The sequence below is a fragment of the Ceratotherium simum genome, chromosome 4 (genome assembly GCF_057802395.1).
Source record: "Ceratotherium simum simum isolate JZ-2026a chromosome 4, ASM5780239v1, whole genome shotgun sequence".
NCBI classification, from domain to species: Eukaryota; Metazoa; Chordata; class Mammalia; order Perissodactyla; family Rhinocerotidae; genus Ceratotherium; species Ceratotherium simum.
In genome coordinates this window covers 85,123,168-85,142,445 of record NC_141903.1, presented here as the reverse complement: position 1 = coordinate 85,142,445, position 19,278 = coordinate 85,123,168, and the positions used below count along the sequence as shown (strand labels likewise).

At 34.8% G+C, this 19,278-nt stretch overlaps 1 protein-coding gene across 4 annotated transcripts in view; it reads right to left on the bottom strand.

Moving 5' to 3' along the window:
• SSBP2 (single stranded DNA binding protein 2) overlaps positions 1-19,278 on the bottom strand; it is a 296,005-nt gene that overhangs the window by 7,625 nt on the left and 269,102 nt on the right. For 3 of the 4 annotated variants that reach the window (XM_004420399.3, XM_004420402.3, XM_087430095.1), the window contains 5 exons: positions 19,213-19,267; positions 15,431-15,501; positions 12,532-12,610; positions 9,938-9,966; positions 645-743 (listed from right to left, as the gene is read on the bottom strand). In XM_004420399.3, the coding sequence (XP_004420456.1) occupies positions 645-743; positions 9,938-9,966; positions 12,532-12,610; positions 15,431-15,501; positions 19,213-19,267 (333 nt within the window). The remainder of the gene's footprint in view (positions 1-644; positions 744-9,937; positions 9,967-12,531; positions 12,611-15,430; positions 15,502-19,212; positions 19,268-19,278) is intronic. The other variant, XM_087430094.1, reaches the window with a different exon arrangement.

Below are 19,278 nucleotides of genomic sequence, written 5' to 3'. Positions count from 1 at the left end.
TTTGGTCCCTCTAGCACATACCATGTTGCTTTGGCCCGTGGTAAGTACTCAGTAACTGTTAAATGAACGAATGAATTTTATTGCCTCTCTTTTTACTCCTGTCTACTTCTGGGAGGTATGGAATGATACTGCCTTTGCTTAACACTGTAATCACACTAAAAAAACGACGTGGACACCCAGCTCGGGTTGAATGTAAACAGTAGGTTAACAGACCACCAATACTGGCCTTCAGTCCAGGAGGGCTAGGGCATGAAGTAAGGACATCTTACAGATAATTTTCAGAGCCTTAAGGACAGCATTGAGAATACACCTGGTTTTGCAGCGACCTAAGACATTTTAGTAACAGGAAAACTTGTAAAAACTATCAACTATGCAACCTGTTTCTAGTGTGTTCCTTTACAGTAGATGTTCTCTATAAGAAAATTAGTATTATAGTTTTTGTTTTGTAATTATGTACACAGGAGTAAAAAAGAAGTTTATTTTTTAATTTTCTCAAAGAAATTCCACTTAATTTTCTAACTTATAAAAATCAACCTATTGAACTCTAGATAAACAGTTATAATAATGGCTTTATACATTTATTCTAATAGAAGAGCTTCAGAAATAAAATCTGGATATAATAACATAGTCAAAGGAATACTTACACTCTCACTCTGAAAAGGATTTAAGAAATTTCCCCCCATTTCTCCATCATCCCTTGGAGTGCCCGGTTGATTACTCAGGCTCATATTATTGGGAGAATTCTGTAAACAAGATTTAGAAAACAAGGCATTGTTGAAGATTTTAATTTCCCTCTTGTATTGTACTGTTTCAAAAATGGAATCTATAGCAGCACCCCTAAGGACAAAGCAGACATAACTCTAATCTTAGACCTCTACCATATATTCTAGTTCATTCTTTGCATCTTGACAAGTACTAATGCTTTCCCAAATGAAAATTAAAAAGCAAACAGAAAACCCAAAATAACCCACAACAACTGTTTTTCTTCGTTTCAGAATCAATATTTATTCAATTTCCCACCCTCAGCTTATAGAGTTCTTAGAACTCTGGAGAGTTTAAAAAACATTCCCAGCAGGAGCATGATGAAGAGAGCCCAGACACGATCAGGCATGATGGAACCACGACTTCCCTCGGTAATTTTACTAATCAAACTTCAAAAGGTCACTGTTTTAATAAACATTTCCCTTTAATTCTACACGCAGTTTGCATAGTAACATTATTTTGACCATTATTTTTATATGAACTATAAGGAAAAAAGGAAGATAGTTAACTATAGTTAAGAAAAAAAGAAATACCTTGGGACTTGAGAATTCAATGTGTATTTTTAGAAGAAAAGCAGGCTCACAGGTAACCTGCCTTAGAACCTTTTCCTATCACTAGTTTAAGAAGCGATTTACGTTGAAACTTTCCTTTAAGATAAAATGGCTGACATTAGCAATCTAATCCAACATAAGTTGGCAGTGTATTACTTCATATTCTATTTAAATTTGCTAGTCTCATTCTCACTGTGCAGTCTTAGCCATGCGAGGTCGTCTGATACTCCACATCAACAGGAAATACAGAACGGCACTGGCATATAAAGCATGTTCACATGGTATTGCAACTGTGAGGGAGGGACTCTTTCAAGGTCCAATTTACTGACTTGCAAAAATAAACTTCAAGGTTAAAAATTTTTATTTGTTATTTCAAATGGAAGAAAGATTTTAGATTTTTTTTCCTAAGCCACTTTATATTCTGTTTTTGAATAAGTTTTTAGATTTTTCACAGAAAATTGCTCTCAGGATTTTGACTTAACTAAAACCAAGTTATGTCATAAAACTTAAAATTTCATGAATGAGTTATTCCCAGAAGAATATGTGCTTTTTTAGAACATGGTTAAACTGTAAAGCAGAGGCAGGTAGATGAGCTGGTGGAAATACAGCTCGTATCTCGTCCTCTGCGCACCCCACAGGGAGGATCTGAGAACGAGGCTCCTCTGAAGTCCACAGGAGCTCCATTTGCAACGAACCCCAAGGGCTGGAGAACCATCGTTTAATAGCATAAAGAGGATTCTATTTTTTTTTGATAAATCTTTCTCTGAAAATGTTAGTTTCCCAAGTATATAGAAAAGCAACTCTACTTTGAAATGAACATGGATAACTTGATTTCCTGAAAAAAAAACAGGTAAAATTTAACTAAGTGTAACTAACTAACCTATAGTTAACTAAGCTATAGCTCATTAATTATTAAAACTATTAATTAATCAATTGTGTTTTGAAAACAGGAAAGATAACGCTCATTTAGCTCAAAAAAAATAAATTTGTAAAAATATTGTAAGATTTACCCAAAGTCTATAAGTTTTTTTGGTGAAGGCAGATTTCTGTCATTTCATATATAATGGAGAAACTGGCAACCTCGGAATAAAAAATAATCAACATATACATATAAGGGTTTTTGCAGATGTACTTGGAAGCTGCATACTTTTACATACTCCAACAAATATATGAAACAAGCCCTCTCCATTGCTGTGTAATATTCACACGCCCCGTAGTATAGGAGGCGCCCTGAGAGGAGCAGCGTCTCTCTAAGTTGGGGTGCTCTGTTTCTGCTGTCCTTTTGCCACGTATCATTTCTTGATTTACAATTTTGAAGGTTTAGCTAACTTCAAATCTGATTCTTGACTCAAAATGTTGATTTAAAAATATTTAAAATTTGAAACAACACTGCATTATTTAAATACTTACAAAACACTTCCAGTGTTATTATTTCTATTTTCCAGGTACTCTTTTAATAGCATGGGTGGCTCAGCATTATACTCTTTTTGGGGGGGAGGAATATATAAGAACATTGAGAGGAAGATTAAAAGGACACATTCGACATAAAAAGCTGAGCTAATATCAGATCTCTGAAATCCATTCCTATCCAGCTCACTGGGCATATCTGAAACTCTTGAAACGATAGGGCAATTTTTTTTTTTATCTGAACTAATCTCTGCAAAATGTTGTGAAAACAATAAAAGTTTCCCAAAGGGGAGTCTTAAGGAAACTGCGCTGTCTATGATCACCGAGCGACATGATGAAGAGATAGGCTAATGACACACTCAGTACTGGCACCTGAGGACAGTGGTTCCAAACACCAGACCAGAGCAGGTTATGAGGTGGTGGCAATGCACTGTGTATATGTTGCACTTAACTGCAGCTATGATTGTGTGCAGTGTCTCCAGTGGATTTCACCATCAAGGCAAGAAAATAATGCACAAAAAGGGCTTAGGCTGTCAAAAAGGCTCTCCAATTGCTGAAGTACATAATTAGGGAGTAGGGAGCACAAAAGAATATAAGCAAAGATTACTTTCAGCTACCTTAGGCATTTTGGTTGCATTTCTTACTTCAGTTAATCTGTACTTTCTTCTCTACTTATACTCTAAGAATTTAGCTTAAAAAAGTATAGTTAGGATTATACTGACGCCATTTTCAAGGGATTTTGTTCCATTCTCATTCACTCTTTCTTCAAACTGGAATGCTTTTCCCTTACTTAAGCTATGACGTCATACACGAATGTTATTTTTCAGCATATATATGCACATACACACACGCACTTTCTTCTGGCTAACACATTTAATTCTCTTAAGCTCTCTATTCCCTGATTTTATCTTGCAAGTATTCTTCCATATCTCTTTTTTTTTTTTTTTTCCCCCAAAGCCCCGGTAGATAGTTGTATGTCATAGCTGCACATTCTTGTAGTTGCTGTATATGGGACTCGGCCGCAGCATGGCTGGAGAAGCGGTGTGTAGGTGCGCACCCGGGATCTGAACCCGGGCCGCCAGCAGCGGAGCACGTACACTTAACCGCTAAGCCATGGGGCCGGCCCGAATATCATCTCTTTAATTAGTAAGTTATTGTCCCTTCTTCCACCCATCCCCAGAAATTATTCCAAACCTTTTCAAACTGCTATTAAAAAAGTGAACATTTGTAGAAATTTTGGCTCTGCCTATAATTGGAATAAAATAATACTGATATTTTCCCAAACCTTTTGGAAGTGGATTTTGAATTGATTTCTCACGGTTGCCAATAACCAGTTTTATGGAGTGTTTGGACTCTGCCATCCTCCTAAAAGAACCAACTGCCAGTCTGGTTCTCTTGGGGGTACACGTGAGCCAGAACTCTGGCCTCACACCTGAGATGGTGGCAGAGATCTAGAGTTGTTGATTAGCCCCCCATGAATGGTGTGGGATCTTTAACTGCAACTAAGGTTCTTGAGGTCAGAAAGCTTCAGGCTGAAAAGACTCCTTTGAGAATTTATTAAGCATGACACGATCAGATCTTGCCTTCTCTGACATGGTTTTTTTTTTTTAAAGTCAAAAATATAAATGTCAAATATCTTAATGTGAACTGCAGAATTTACTTAGATGATATCCTTCTAAGAAAACAAATCATATGCTCCTCTCCACCCCCAACCACTAAAACAACTCCAAGGGAAAATATTTTTGTTCCATTCACTAAATAGGTGACTTCTTACTTGCAAAAGAAATGAAAAGAATTTCACATTTCATTAAAAAAAAAAAGGGCTTCTAAATTAAAGATAAATTCTGCATTTTGAGAAAGATGCATATGAGTTTTACTAGGTAATCCTCAACCGAGCAAGCAATAATTTAAAAACTCTTCATTTGGAGATTTGAGCTCATTTTGCCACTGAAACAGTGCTATCAAAGTGCAGTTGACAGTGTGAGTTCCTAGCCTTGCCCACCAAAAATAGTATAATGAGGAGGAAGATATTTAGTACCCATATAGCACTTCATAGCCCTGCGCATATACAGTCATGCGTCACTTAACGACGGGGATGTGTACTGAGAAATGTGTTGTTAGGCAATTTCATCGTTGTGCGAACATCACAGAGTGTACCTACACAAACCTAGATGGTATAGCCTACTACACACCTACGCTGTATGGTATAGCTTATTGTTCCTGGGCTACAAACCTGTACAACATGTTACTGTACTGAATACTATAGGCAATTGTAACACAATGGTAAGTATTTGTGTATCTAAACATATCTAAACATAGAAAAGGTACAGTAAAAATACGGTATAAAAGACAAAAAATGGTACACCTGTATACGGCACTTACTAGGAATGGAGCTTGCGGAACTAGAAGTTGCTCTAGGTGAGCCAGTGTGTGGTGAGCGAATGTGAAGGCCTAGGACATTACTTGACACTACTCTAGACTTTATAAATACTGTACACTTAGGCTACACTAAATTTATAAAAAAATATTTTTCTCTCTTCAATAACAAATTAACCTTGGCTTACTGTAACTTTTTTACTTTATAAACTTTTTTTTTAATGTTTTGACTCCTGTAATAACACTTAGCTTAAAACATAAACACACTGTATAGCTATACAAAAATATTTTCTTTCTTTGTATCTTATTCTATAAGCTTTTTTCTATTTAAAAATTTTTTAATTTACTTTTTCAACTTTTTTGTTACAAACTAAGACACAAACACCCATACTAGCTTTGGCCTACACAGGGTGAGGATCATCAGTGTCACTGTCTTCCACCTCCACACGTCGCACGGCAAGGTCTTCAGTGGCAATAACACGCATGGAGCTGTCATATCATATGATAACAATGTCTTCTTCTGGAATACCTCCTGAAGGACCTGCCTGAGGCTCATCTTGAGGAGTTGTCCTTCTTTTCAGAAATATGTCCATGGTCATTTGCTTGGTTTGTTTCTTCTTTTCATCATGGATTTGCTTGTAAGCAGATAATGCATTGTGAACATTCCTCTCTATTAATGAAAACCTTTCAGGTTGGGGTCCATGTTTTCATTTTAAGGAGCTTGTTGAGGTCTGCAAAAGCTTCTGCTGAACACTTCACTGCAAATTTTCTTGGGGGTTCTTCTTCTTCTCCTGCAGTTTCCTTTTCTTGTCCTCCTCCTCAGCTATGCGTTCCTGTTCCAGTTCCAACAACCCCTCATTAGTCAGTTCCTCAGGAACCACCTCTAGGAGCGCCTCAATGTCATCCTCATCCACACCCAGGTTAAAGTTGTCTGCCATCTCAACCACAGTCTTGTTGATTTTTTCAACCTCCTTATCCTTGGCAAATTCTTTGAAGCCACGGACTAACCTCTTGAGTGTCTTCTTCCAGATGCCATTCATACACTCCTTGGTGACATCACCCCAAGCAAGGTTACTGATGTAGTCAAAAATGTTGTAATCCTTCCAGAATTGCATCAGTGTCTTTCTCAGTTGTAGCAATAGCCTAGGCAAAGGTCCTCTTCAGATAGGCCTTAAAAGCCGCTATAACTCCTTGATCCACTTGTTGGATCAAAGAGGTGGTGTTTGGAGGGAGAAACACCACTTTGATATTGAGATGAAGATCACCAATTAAAGGAGGATGTCCAGGAGCATTATCAGTAATAAGCAAATCTTGAAAGGTATGTTATTCTCCAAACACTAGTTCTCCATTTTGCTGGCAAAGCAATTCAGGAGGGCATCTTGGAGGAGGAGCTGGGTCATCCATGACTTCTTACTGCTCCTGTAGTACACTGGCAGTGTGTGCTTATTGATATGCTTGAAGGCCCTGGGATTCTCACTGTGCCAGATCACAAATGGTCTCAATTTGTAGCCTGCAACATTGCCCCCAAGCAAGACTGTTATCCTGTCCTTAAAAGCCTTAAAACCTGGCATTGACTGTTTATTATCATTATCAAGTATTATGTGCTATACATAATTGTATGTACTATACTTTTATACTACAGGCAGTGAAGTAGGTTTGTCTATACCAGCATCACTACAAACACATGAGTAATATGTTGCACTATGATGGCTATGACATCACTAGGCAATGGGAATTTTTCAGCTCCATTACAATCTTACGGGACTTATGTGGTCCATCATTGACTTAAATGTCGTTATGTGGCACATGACTGTATACACACTTGATTCTCAGCAATTTTATGATGTAGGCAGGGAATGAACTACAAGCTCTATTTTACAGCTAAGGAAACTGAGCCCAAGAGAAATCAAGTAACTTGTTCACAACTTGTAAGTAGCAGAACCAGGTTTTCTGATTTTCACTTCAGTATCCTTTATTTATCTTAAATATAAAATGAATAAACTAGAGTATATTTACAATAAAAAAGTAGAAAAAGAATTGAAATAATACTAATAAACAACATTTAAAAATGGAGGAAGAAATTTTTAAAAACTATGTGATACTGATGCTTGACAAAATACACGTTTAATTGGAGAACTAGGAAGATCTAGCTGGAGAGTTAAGAGAGATTTTGAACAAAATTGCTAAGCAGTAGTGGTCAAAATTATCTTTCAATTCACAAAAAGAATGACTATAAAAAGAATAGGTTGGAAAGAAATGAATCCAGAAAACAAAAGGGACACAAGAGTTTCTTGAGATAGCTGGACATGTGTTGGAAGAGGAAGAAGGCGGGAAAAATCGAGTTGGTGACAGTGTGCACAGCTTGGAGTAAAAGTCTGAAATAATTAGGCTGTGAGTGGAAAGAGGTAGGGAGAAAAATAACTGAGGTGTGTGTGTGTGTGTGTGTGTGTACAATATGCATGATGCTGCTGATTAGGGAAAAAGCAACTATAGCATAGAGAAGGTGTGGCAGATAGTAGTGTTACCATCACCCAGACAGCCTGGTTACAGCCTGGAGGCAAGGAACCTGGAGCAGGGCAGTACAGAAATGAGCTGCTTAGGAGTTCATCTGAAGGTGGATGGAACTAGTCATTCCTAATACCTCGTTAAGTGGCATGTTTACTACTTGGGGATAATTCTTATGTTAATTGAAATGTATTTGAACCTTGCTTTGTAAAAGTTTTTCCTTATTGTATCTGTTTGGTCTTAGTTTTACGGAGCTTCTTGGGAGCAGAGACCATATCTTGTTTATCTTTGGATTTTCAGAGCCCAGAATAATGCCTTGGCACATTCACGTCTACTGAATGAAGGAACTCCTGCCTAAGTATAAACCACTTGAGGGCAAAGATTATGTTTGTCTTTAAAGAAGTCTTTTGTATCTCCCCATAGTACACAAGGCAATACTCAGTACACAAAAGTACACAATGGGTGGTCAATTAATGCTTAAAGAATAAGCAATACATCATTAGGCAAGAGAATGTTATCAGCAGTAGGCACAGTGTAGTGGAAACACTTGTCTCTGGGAATAGGAATGGGAAAATAAGCACAGAAGGAATAGCAATAGATCTGACATAGGGCAGATTAGAAGATGCTATTTAATTCGGTGTTCTGACTCAAATTTTTAAAGTACTTTGTAAATTACAAAGTACTCACTCATATACAATTTTGTTTACATCTATCTAATGTACTATCTAATGTACGTTATTAGTGGGGATCTTAGGAAGATGGCCTTAAGCAATCTAGGTGATCCCATTTTGTGTAATGAAGAATCGTATTTAGATACTAGAATATACTTCTAATATAACATTAGAAATTTCACTGCTGACCACAAAGCACAATTCAGCTAATACCAATTGTTAGATATCTAAGATAGCCAATACAGGCATGGTCATCTGACTTGTAGAGGGGCTTCCCAGAGAGAAGGCTTTAATGGAATTATACAGTTAATCCTATTTTGAAAACAGGCTTTTTGAAGGCTTACTTAATACTGTTTCTCATTGAGGTAAGCTACTGCCCATTATAAATATTCATGTATTTTTAGAAAAGAAAAAGACCTTCCTGATTTTTCCTAAACACAGACATCCAAAAGACATGTAGAACTTCTAAGGCCACGCAGTCAGTCAACGCAGATACACATCCCTCCATTTCCAAGGGTGCCGCATCTGCGGATTCAACCAACCTCGGATCGTAAACATGTTCAATGACGCGTACGTAAACACGATCCACAGTTGGTTGAATCCGCGGATGCGAAACCAACGGATACAGAGGGCCGACTAAAGGACTTGAGCATCCGTGGATTTTGGTATCCATTGGGGTCCTGGAATCAATCCCCTGGAGATATTGAGGGACGACTGTAATGTCAGAAAGCCAATTAAAACTTTTTTTTTTTTTAGCATAAAGTCTTAATTTAAAAGGTTTTGCAGCTCAATTTTATTTTATTTTCCTTGGCATCAGGAATTTTATATTATTATACATGAATATAAATTAGAAGAATTAAAAATGAACTCATCCTTTAATGAATTTCTGTATTTACTGGTGTAAAGCAGACTTCTAAGAGAGTCTTTCTAGTGGTAGTTAATAATTAGTTCTTAATAGCCATTCTAAATATATTTTTGACCCACAGAGAACTATTTTAAATTCATCATGACCTAAAAAGTATTTAGGTATTCTTCTTCAAAAAATAAGACATCTTAGCAAAGGATTAATTTTAGATAGTCAAACTACTGAAGGAGGAAAAATGCAGACACATGCTATTGGAAGGCTCACTTTCCTACTTGTATTAATACAATTTTCTTCTAATTACTTTCTTACTCTACTTTGGGGAACTAGAATAATGATCAAGGACATCAGCATTGCCTAATGAAGGTCTGAAAGACAAATGAGATGTACAAATGCAACGACCTTATAACATATAATAACCACTTTTTCAACTTTACCTTTTCTCATGTTGCTCTAGACTTCTTTACATTTTCAAAAGATTAAACTATGTCAGTTTGCTTTACCAATATGTAACATCATAACCTGATTAAATTGGTTATTACTTGGGTTATCAATTAATCTTGTATAGCACACCCTGTAAATGAACCTTAGCATGTTTAGGAATACTTTTAAAAGACTCGTTTTACCCTTTCCCACAGATTATATGCATTAATATTTTTAACTTTCACTTAACTATATCTGGCCTTCCACTTTCAAACTCTTGTTTAAGAACAAAATTCGTAAGGTTAGTCTAATAATCTTAGTAAGAGTTGCATGTGGAATAAAATACAGATAAAAAGCAATACAGAATACACAACACTCACCTTGGAAATACTGTCCATATCTCCTGAGCCTGATACAAAATATGAAAAGAAAGTCTTCATTAGGTAATGATTTCATTTATACATTAGGTAATGATTTCATTTATATATTAAGTGCTCCTTTAATATAAATAAATGCAGTACACTGTATGTATTTCCCAGTGTATATTTTCTGAAATTTTGAATCTTAAAAAATTCCTTTTCTCTTATACTGTATGGTGAATAAGTTATCATCTGATGGCAAATGCAAGGAGGAGGTGTACTTCTAGTTCCCAATCATCTATTTTTTCTGTAATGGCAGAATGAAGAAAACTATTGTTACAAATTCCTGAAAGTGAAATATTAGATACAGTCATGTGTCGCTTAACGACAGGGATACGTTCTGAGAAATGCATCGTTAGGCAATTTCATCGTACATCATAGAGTGTACTACACAAACCTAGATGGTATAGCCTACTACACACCTAGGCTATATGGTACTAATCTCATGGGACCTCTGTCGTATATGCGGTCTGTCGTTGACCAAAACGTTTTTACATGGCACATGACTCTGTGTGTGTGTATGTGTGTGTATATACACTACTCAATTAAAAATTTTAAAATGTGTATACTAATACATATATATGTATAAATATTTATATATATGTGGAGAGCAAGAGAAATCTCTAAACATATTTTCTGCAATGATGCTTCTGTAAATTTGATAAAATATACAATGGACGTTTGCAACAATGTCTGACAATATTCTGAACCATATTTTACTATAATAACGAAAAGCAAAGTATTCTTAATAACATTAAAAATTTGACAGCAGTCAATATTCATGGCAATCCATCAAAAGTAAAAATGTCTTCAAGATATAATATTATAGTTTTATTTTAATTCTTAGGAGAAATGAACCATGGATACTAATTTCTTTTTCTATTTAAGAAATGGAATCATAACTTAGCTAACAAAGAACAACAATCAGATCTTTGCCACAATTTTAGCTGTAACAATTTTAACTATTTTAACAATAAATTTTCCCGGCATAAAAATATTATAATATTTTAATAGTACAGCATTCAGTCAACAGTCACAAATAAAGTGAGGGCTTATTAACATGATTAGTTTATAAATAAACAGGCATAATAAATTGTTAAATATTGAATGTATTATGTATATATATATATACAATAGTGTTCATTATAGAAAGTAATAAGCCATGTTCCAAGCACATGTAAAACTCTTTTGCAAATTCTATTCTAATGAATATCATTGAGAAACTTCTAACTATGACCAAATGTCATCTCTTTGTGAATAACTTTACAAATTAAAAGACTGGAAAGTGAATTATTTTGCAATAAATTGGAAAGTAAAACTCTAGAAAGGTACTGTCCAGTAGAACTCAGTATGATGATGGAAATGTTTCTCTGTGCTGTCCATGATGGTAGCCGTTAGCTCCCTGTGGCTCTGTGCACTTGATATGTGGCAGTGCAACTGAAGAACTGAATTTTACATTAAATTTAATTTAAAATTAAATAGTCACACATGACTAGTGGCTACCATAATTGGACAGTGCAAATTCAGGCTTTGAAATCTAGGCAAAAAAGTATAGATCCTTAAAAGCACAAAAGCCTATCAACATGTTGCAAATAATTTCTTGATTATTGAAGTTACGTAGCTTTTCAAAGTATCAGAGGATGCCATTTCCTGACCTTGGGTGGGGTTGTGAAATCTGCGTATAACCTAAGTTATTCATGGGCATAGTTTCTCCAACTTAAGTAAAAGATGGTCCCTTTTCAAAAGAAAAAAATTGTCACAAACCTCCACCCCCACTGTGAAGCTGTAAAATAGTTTATGGTAATGTTACTTAAACATATACGAATATGAAATAAATGTCTTCTCTTTTGGTTTTGCGTTTGGCCTGCCTATACATATAGCCTGCTGTGTGACCTAGTCGGTTTTGTACAATTTGTTTCTCTTTCTCACTATTGTAAACTTTTTGTTCACCTTGCAGATATTTGGCTTCATTTGGCAAGAAGGCATCATTTGTGAATATGTTTTCAACCGTTACTCACACTACTTGAAATCAGCTTTATCTTAAATACAATGTGCCCAGTGTTCTCTCTTAAGAGATTCATTCGGATTATCCAGAATATGATTACCAATTTTACTTTTAAAAAGATACAAACATTAAAATACAAAAACAAAATAGAAATCCTTGCAGAGAACTGAAGTCCCTCAGAGGCTGTCCATAGACCTTTGGAGACAAGCCAGCTGGGAGGCTACTGCAGCTCTCCAGGGGAGGCATGCGTGGGACATGCCCAAAGCAGCAACGTCTCCTTTGATCATAAAACACACAGATTTTGATAGGTTAAAGTAAGTACCTGTGAATATGAGCTAGGGTAGAACAATTCTCACATTTCTGATTTTCAGATGATTTCTAGTCATCATAACCAATATACTGTGGTTTAAACTATCAGTCTGAGGTAAAAGTTGAGCATTTCAAAATGAGCTCGTATGTACGGAAGAACTTTGCAAATCATAATATTCACTATGCAGAATTAAGGTTTTGTTTTGAATTCGTTTCTAAATATCAAATTTAATATCCTTACCTAAAGAGCCATTCATGTGATGTGATTCCATTCCTCCTAATCCACCCATGGGACCATCTGACCCAGGGCCCATTGGAAACTATTTAAAAAATGAAGAAAATGACTATGATCACATTAAAAACAACTGATTATCTCACTGTTACAAAATCTATCTTTAAGATATAAGACACTTCCACAACTTATTTTCATTTTCAAGTCACGGAGATTATTTTCCTAGATTTTTTCAGTAGATTCTGTACCTGGACTGCCCTGCCTCCCTCATCCCATCTTCCCTCTGTTCTGGATCTTCAGGCTAATCTTCATTCATATCCAAATTTTTCTTCTTCAGATATGCTCAACTAGAAAGTAATACATTCCAGTGCAAATGAGAAGATAAGCATTCTCTTCTATGCTATTGACAAATTTTGCTAGTTTAAACCAGAGGTGATTCTTAAGAAGCTGCTAAAGGTATTGGCTTATTAATAAGAATAACTGAACATTATTATGCCAATATTAACATTTTTATTAGCAGACAATCTATCTTTGTTCAAATGCACATAACATAATTTCATCTTGCAAGTTAAATACATTTAGCTCCTTGGGGATAGCTGAATATAGCTAATTCTTCTCGGCAGTCTCAAATATGTCAGTTCAATGACAATTAGACATTATACAGCAGTTTTATTTAACGTTTTTTAAAGTAGTGGTATTGTTTTACTTGACTTTCAAGTGAAATCTTACATTAGAAGCCTGGTACAAAACAGATGTGCACAGATGTGCTGTGGTGGAGCTGGTGGTGGAGAGTCCACGGCCTGCCCACTCAGTCTTTCCCTCAACATCCTGGAATACTTCTGAGGAAATCCAGACCCCAGTCTGAAGACAAGTTATTGATAACTATCTTCTGTTTACAGTTAAGACAGCTTACTGAAAATACCTGCTCCTACAATTTCCCATGTCAAAAGCATTTCTTCCATTTCTGTGGTGCAGAATACTGAAGGTGATGTGTGTATTTACGTGTATAGATGGGATGGTAGTGGCTACTAACCATACAGGCTTTTGGGGGGAAAACACTGCCCTCCATAGACAATCTGTATACTGCCAACTCTGTGTGGAAATAAGATATCTTTCCATCATTTCTGATTTTTCCATTATATAACACATGCTTACATATTTTCCCAGGATAATGCCAATTCTGTTGCCTAAAAGCACATGGATTGATTTTCAGTAAACAGTGTGGAATATGTATGCCTCAAATGACAGGTCAAAAAATGAACTTTGAACTTACTGTTATTATTCAGCTTTTGTCGAAAGCATAGTTTAGAAACCGGTGCCAGTGAGGCCAAGAGCCTGTGAACCTCCCTGGCTTGGCCCTTTTATCTGGCCCCATAGTGCTTTACAAGACACTAGGACCACAGGCGTGTGTGTGTGAAGCACAGAAACTGCAGCCTAGCCCTCAGCAGGCATTTGCTTTTACTCCCTCTGGCTGCAATGAACGACATTTGAAAAAGCGCCATGTTCATCTTCTACTCGTCTTGGATCTCTTATCTTCGTAACAAGTTAGAGAACCAGAATGGAACACCCTTGAATGATATCAGCTGAGCTGCCCACAGAAATGTCTTTAGTGCCATATGCTCTGGGTTTCCTCCCTACTGCCTTGCTTTCCAAAAGCAAGTTTAAGATATGAAATTGCAGTATGAAGAGCTTTTCTATATTTTTCCTGCATCTCTAAAATGAACATTGTTCATTATCATATTCAGTGTTCTTTAAAATCTCCGTGAAAACACCTGTTAGACATTACTGTCAGGGAAAGGTTTCTTTTTCCTGAAAAACAATTTATTTGATGATATAAAGAGAGAGTGATCACTGAAGGCAGTGCTGCTTAACAGAAATCATATGCAAACCACAAATGTGAACTGCATAAATAAGTTTAGATTTATTAGCAGCCATGTTTAAAAAGTAAAAGAGAAAAGGGTGAATTTAATTTTAATAATAAATATTTTATTTACCCTATATATCAGAATTATTATCATTTCAACATATAGTCAATATAAAATTTTAATGAGATATTTTTCTTTCATACTAAGTCCTCAAAATCCAGTGTGTATTTTATACTGCAGCACATCTCAGTTTGGACTAGCTATATTTCAAGTACTATAGCATATTGGACAATTTAAAGTTTCCCTTTGTTGTCTTCACTGCTAGGAAGCTCAGTTATAATAATTATTTCATTCCTGGTTTTTGGTATATTTATGGAACTTCTTTATATGTCTTCTGACTTTAATTTGAGCTACCCTATATTCATATATATCTGTGTATTAACTGTATCTTGTTATAAATATTTTTGTTAACATGTAGGACCTTATATCATAAATTAATCGCGGATCAAAACCCGCGAACCCCGGGCTGCCAAAGCGAGCGTGCACACTTAACCGCTGCGCCACCGGGCTGGCCCCGCCTCAGTTCTATATTTAAACTCCTGATTTCAAAAATCTAAAGAAAAACAAGCGTATTCAATTTTCTAATTTATTTTCAAGTGTATCAGGGAAAGAAAACCAACTACAATGAGGAAATTAGTGATGCTAAAAATGAGGTTAACATAAATGATTATACATTATCTGTCATTTTCAAATAGTCAGTATTAATTACTAGGTATTTGAGATAAAATAAGGCTGCACACCAACATTTATAATTGATTAGGTTCAGTTTTACATTTAAATTATATTGATATGAAATCTTTTGTTACATATATTATGTGTTATGTTTTTTTCAACCCAGAACAAAGAAAGAATTTGACTTTTTTGATATCCAACAAGCTCCTGGATAATAAAATATAAAGCTTAAACAGTATCCAGGAAATGGAATGCGCTTAGAGTTTGAGTCTTTAAATACATTTCAAAAATTTTAAAAAATTCATATTTACATTAGGCCTGTTAGGTCCAGGAGGTACTGCATTCATTAAAGTATACATGTTGTCTCCAGAGTTGGTTGAATCTGAAACAAAATATTACTTAATTAATATCTTTCTTTATAATCTACAATCACAAAGTAATAATCAAAGATGATCTGGACACATATACATATTAATAGCTGCAGCACTTAAAACAGTCGACTATTACTACTAACGTTCAGAAACAAATATCTCTAAGTCACTTTCTGACCCAGAAATTAATCATTCTGAGGTTGTAAATTAGGAATATTTACCTAATATATTAGGAGTAATCACTTGAATAATTCAGGTCAAAAGGAACATTACTTTAAAAACCTAAGAAATTACAGTCATGTTTTTCTTCTTTTTTAAGAAACATGAATACCTTTTGACTTCTCTACAATTTATATATATATATAACAGAAATCTCTTAAAATTCAGATTCAGTAGCTTTTCAGTTATCGTTATTTCCTTAGGCTTCTTATACATCAATTTAAAAAATAGTTTATTTAGTAATAATTAATAAAAGCTGGCGGAATATCCTGGCTTACTTCCAACAGAAAGAGATTAGAACAAGACTATACAATTAAAATGAAAAATTCTCTTGCTTGAAGTAAAAGCTTCCTTGAGTATTAACTTTTGACAAAATTTTTTTTTCTCATTTTATTCTTTTTTTTTTTTTTTTTAAAGATTTTATTTATTTATTTTTTCCCCCCAAAGCCCCAGTAGATAGTTGTGTGTCATAGCTGCACATCCTTCTAGTTGCTGTATGTGGGACGCGGCCTCAGCATGGCCGGAGAAGCAGCGCGTCGGTGCGTGCCCGGGATCCGAACCCGGGTCGCCAGCAGTGGAGCGCGCTCACTTAACCACTAAGCCACGGGGCCGGCCCCTCTCATTTTATTCTTGATTAAATAACTGTAGTGTATATCCACACAAATATATGTAACATTTTATAGTATTTTTAAAATTTTACATTTCATGTCTATTAGCTAATTCTAATGAAGTCTCTGAGTATATGTGTTTTATAATGTATAACCTAGAGTGAAAGGCTAAATATTTTATATTTAGGAACTATAAATTATGAAATGTTTTTCTATTTTTCCACAGTTATATAATGTAGGCCTATTTTGAAAGAGATGTTTCAAATTTTTTGTACTCATTCAAGCCATAAGATAAAAATCATTTGCTTTTTCATGGCAATAGCCACAGAGTGGGAAATGGGCAATTACTTTTCCTCGTATTTTGTGACTACTTATTAGACATTAATAAGTTTATTATTTTAGAGTAGATTAGATGCCATTTATCTGTTGTTTGTAAACAGTGATCCATAAATCTCAATACTATTTTTTACTTCTAGATTAGTAGATCATACTGTTGAAAAAGTTGACATTCTCACCTCTGGTTGACCTCTATTTGTTTAAATACTAAGTAAGGTTCCAATCTAGTTTAGCAGCCTCAACTATTTTTACATCCTTATGTTCACTATACTCCTGTCAACCCAGGCTACTTGTTCTTGCCTGCATATGATCAACCTTTTCCATGTCCATATTTTGGTTCTTTTCTTCCTCCAAGTATCTTCTACCCAATCTCCATTTATTGAAATTCTACTCACTATTCAAGGCCCATAGCAAATGCTACCTCTTCCATGAAGGTTTTCTTTTCTTCTGATACAAGTGAGTGAGTGCTCCCCCACCACTGTATTCTGCCTTGCACTACAGATAATATTTTATTTGTCTTATTCTTCCCTCCTACTTCCAATTAGGTTATAAGTTCATTGAGAGAAGGAAAGGGACCACGTCTTACTCATGTTGTGAACTATAGACAATAAATATCTGCTAACTCAGATTTAATTAATGGAAGAAAGTTTATCCCATAAATAGTTATCTTCAGAAAATCTTGGATTGCTTTTTAAACCTTCAAATGGTTTTTCACCTTTATTAGCCTTCCTAAATTTACTTACTAATTTTAGTAATTAATTTGAAAGGAAAATGGGCTGTATATTTTAAAATATGCAGAAACAGAAAGAAATTTATTGTTTTTAAGACCAATCAAGAATATAATTTCATCTGAAAAAGAAAAAACATTGAGGAGAATAAGGTTGGCATTTTCTAGGAAATGTCTGACTTCTTTTCATATACAAAAAACTATAATAAAGTAGATCACTTGGCACTTATTTTTAGGGGGTCTTGGCTTCATATGAAAGGAATGACTGTGATAAAGGATAAGTATATAGAAGAGTATGCAAAAGGCTAGGAAGATATACTGGTGGCAATTTCTGGCTGGAAAGGAAGAAGTGATCAGATTACTTATCATCTGCAAAGTTTAGTGTTACTCCAAAAAATTTCTTTCAGTATTCTAGTGAAGTGTTTACTAATCACATGCTACTTTCATAAATTAACATTAACTTCACCATACAAGAATGCAAATGTGGGTGAGATGTTCAATTCACATAACTCTATCCTCAATGAATTCTGTTTCACTTCAGTGAAGATGCTCTGAGGACAGAGATCCATGAAATATTTATGATATATTCCAAAGAGTTAGGGAAGCAAAGTAAAATTTTGTATTAATTATCAAATGTATGCTTTTTCTAAATTAAAAAGATTCAAAACTTAAAAACATATTATTTATTGGTATGATTAATGATATTTAATTTCAATCTTTTGTATGTCTTAGATTTCAACAAATCAGTTAAGAACATAGGAATTTAACAGTGCAAACATAATTAAAAAAAGTCTAATTATAAAAATTTCCTATTTCACTACCCAGAAGTCATCACTCATAAAGTCTTAGCCTATTTCTTTGTTGCCTACGTCTAGATTTCTGTTATATATTTTTAAAATAAAATTGTGATCATATTGTATTGAATCATGAACATTTATTTCTCCATGTCATTAAAATTCTTTGATAATAATTTTTAATGGCTACATTATATTCCATAAAAAATTAATTTAATAATTTCACTAAAATTGGATTAGGTATGAAGGTTGTGTCTACTATTTCACTATTGACTACAACAAATGAGTATCCCTCTACATAAATCTATGATTGTATCTCTATTTCCGGTAGTAAGATTATAGAGTTAAATGGTATGAACTTTTTCATGGCTCTTGACAGATGTCGCCAGAGCACTTTCTAGGAGGTCTGTGCCAATGTAAACTCCCACCATTGTATCCTTGAGATACAACACATTTAATAGTCTGTATTAAAGTCTCAAAAGGAAAGGATAAAGCTATTTAAAAATAATTGTATTTAATTATTATAGGAATACTGAGGTATTTTAGTTTAGAAGATTAAAAAACCTTCCCATAACATAGTGGATTTATTAGCTAACTAACAGATAATTATAGATGTGTAGGGTAAATAATCCATCTTAGTAAGATGATAAATATGGTGGGTCTGTTTTCTGATATCAGACTTAATGGATCCATGTATTTCATGTGTTGCTTATGCAGAATTTTTCTAGGTTTAGAGATCTGAATCTTTTCCACAGTCTCAACAAATCTTATAGTCAGATAAATTATTGGACAATTCATACAGATCAACATGGTTTTTATCCTGATTAATCTGTTACCCACACAACAGGAATTTTCTAAATGCTTAATTAAACAGTAGTTATTTAGGAACACTGCTGCTTCCTACTTGCTACCTCCACTCTACTTGTGAAACCATCAATGACAGAATGAATACTACTAACTTTCTTTCATAACAATTTCTATATTTTGTGACTTTATTCTAATAATCAAATGCCCATGTGGCTAGTTTGATTACAATACCTGCTGGACTAGGCATGATGGGTGTTCCTGGCGGCCCTCCACCTCCTGGAGGACCCTAAATAATTA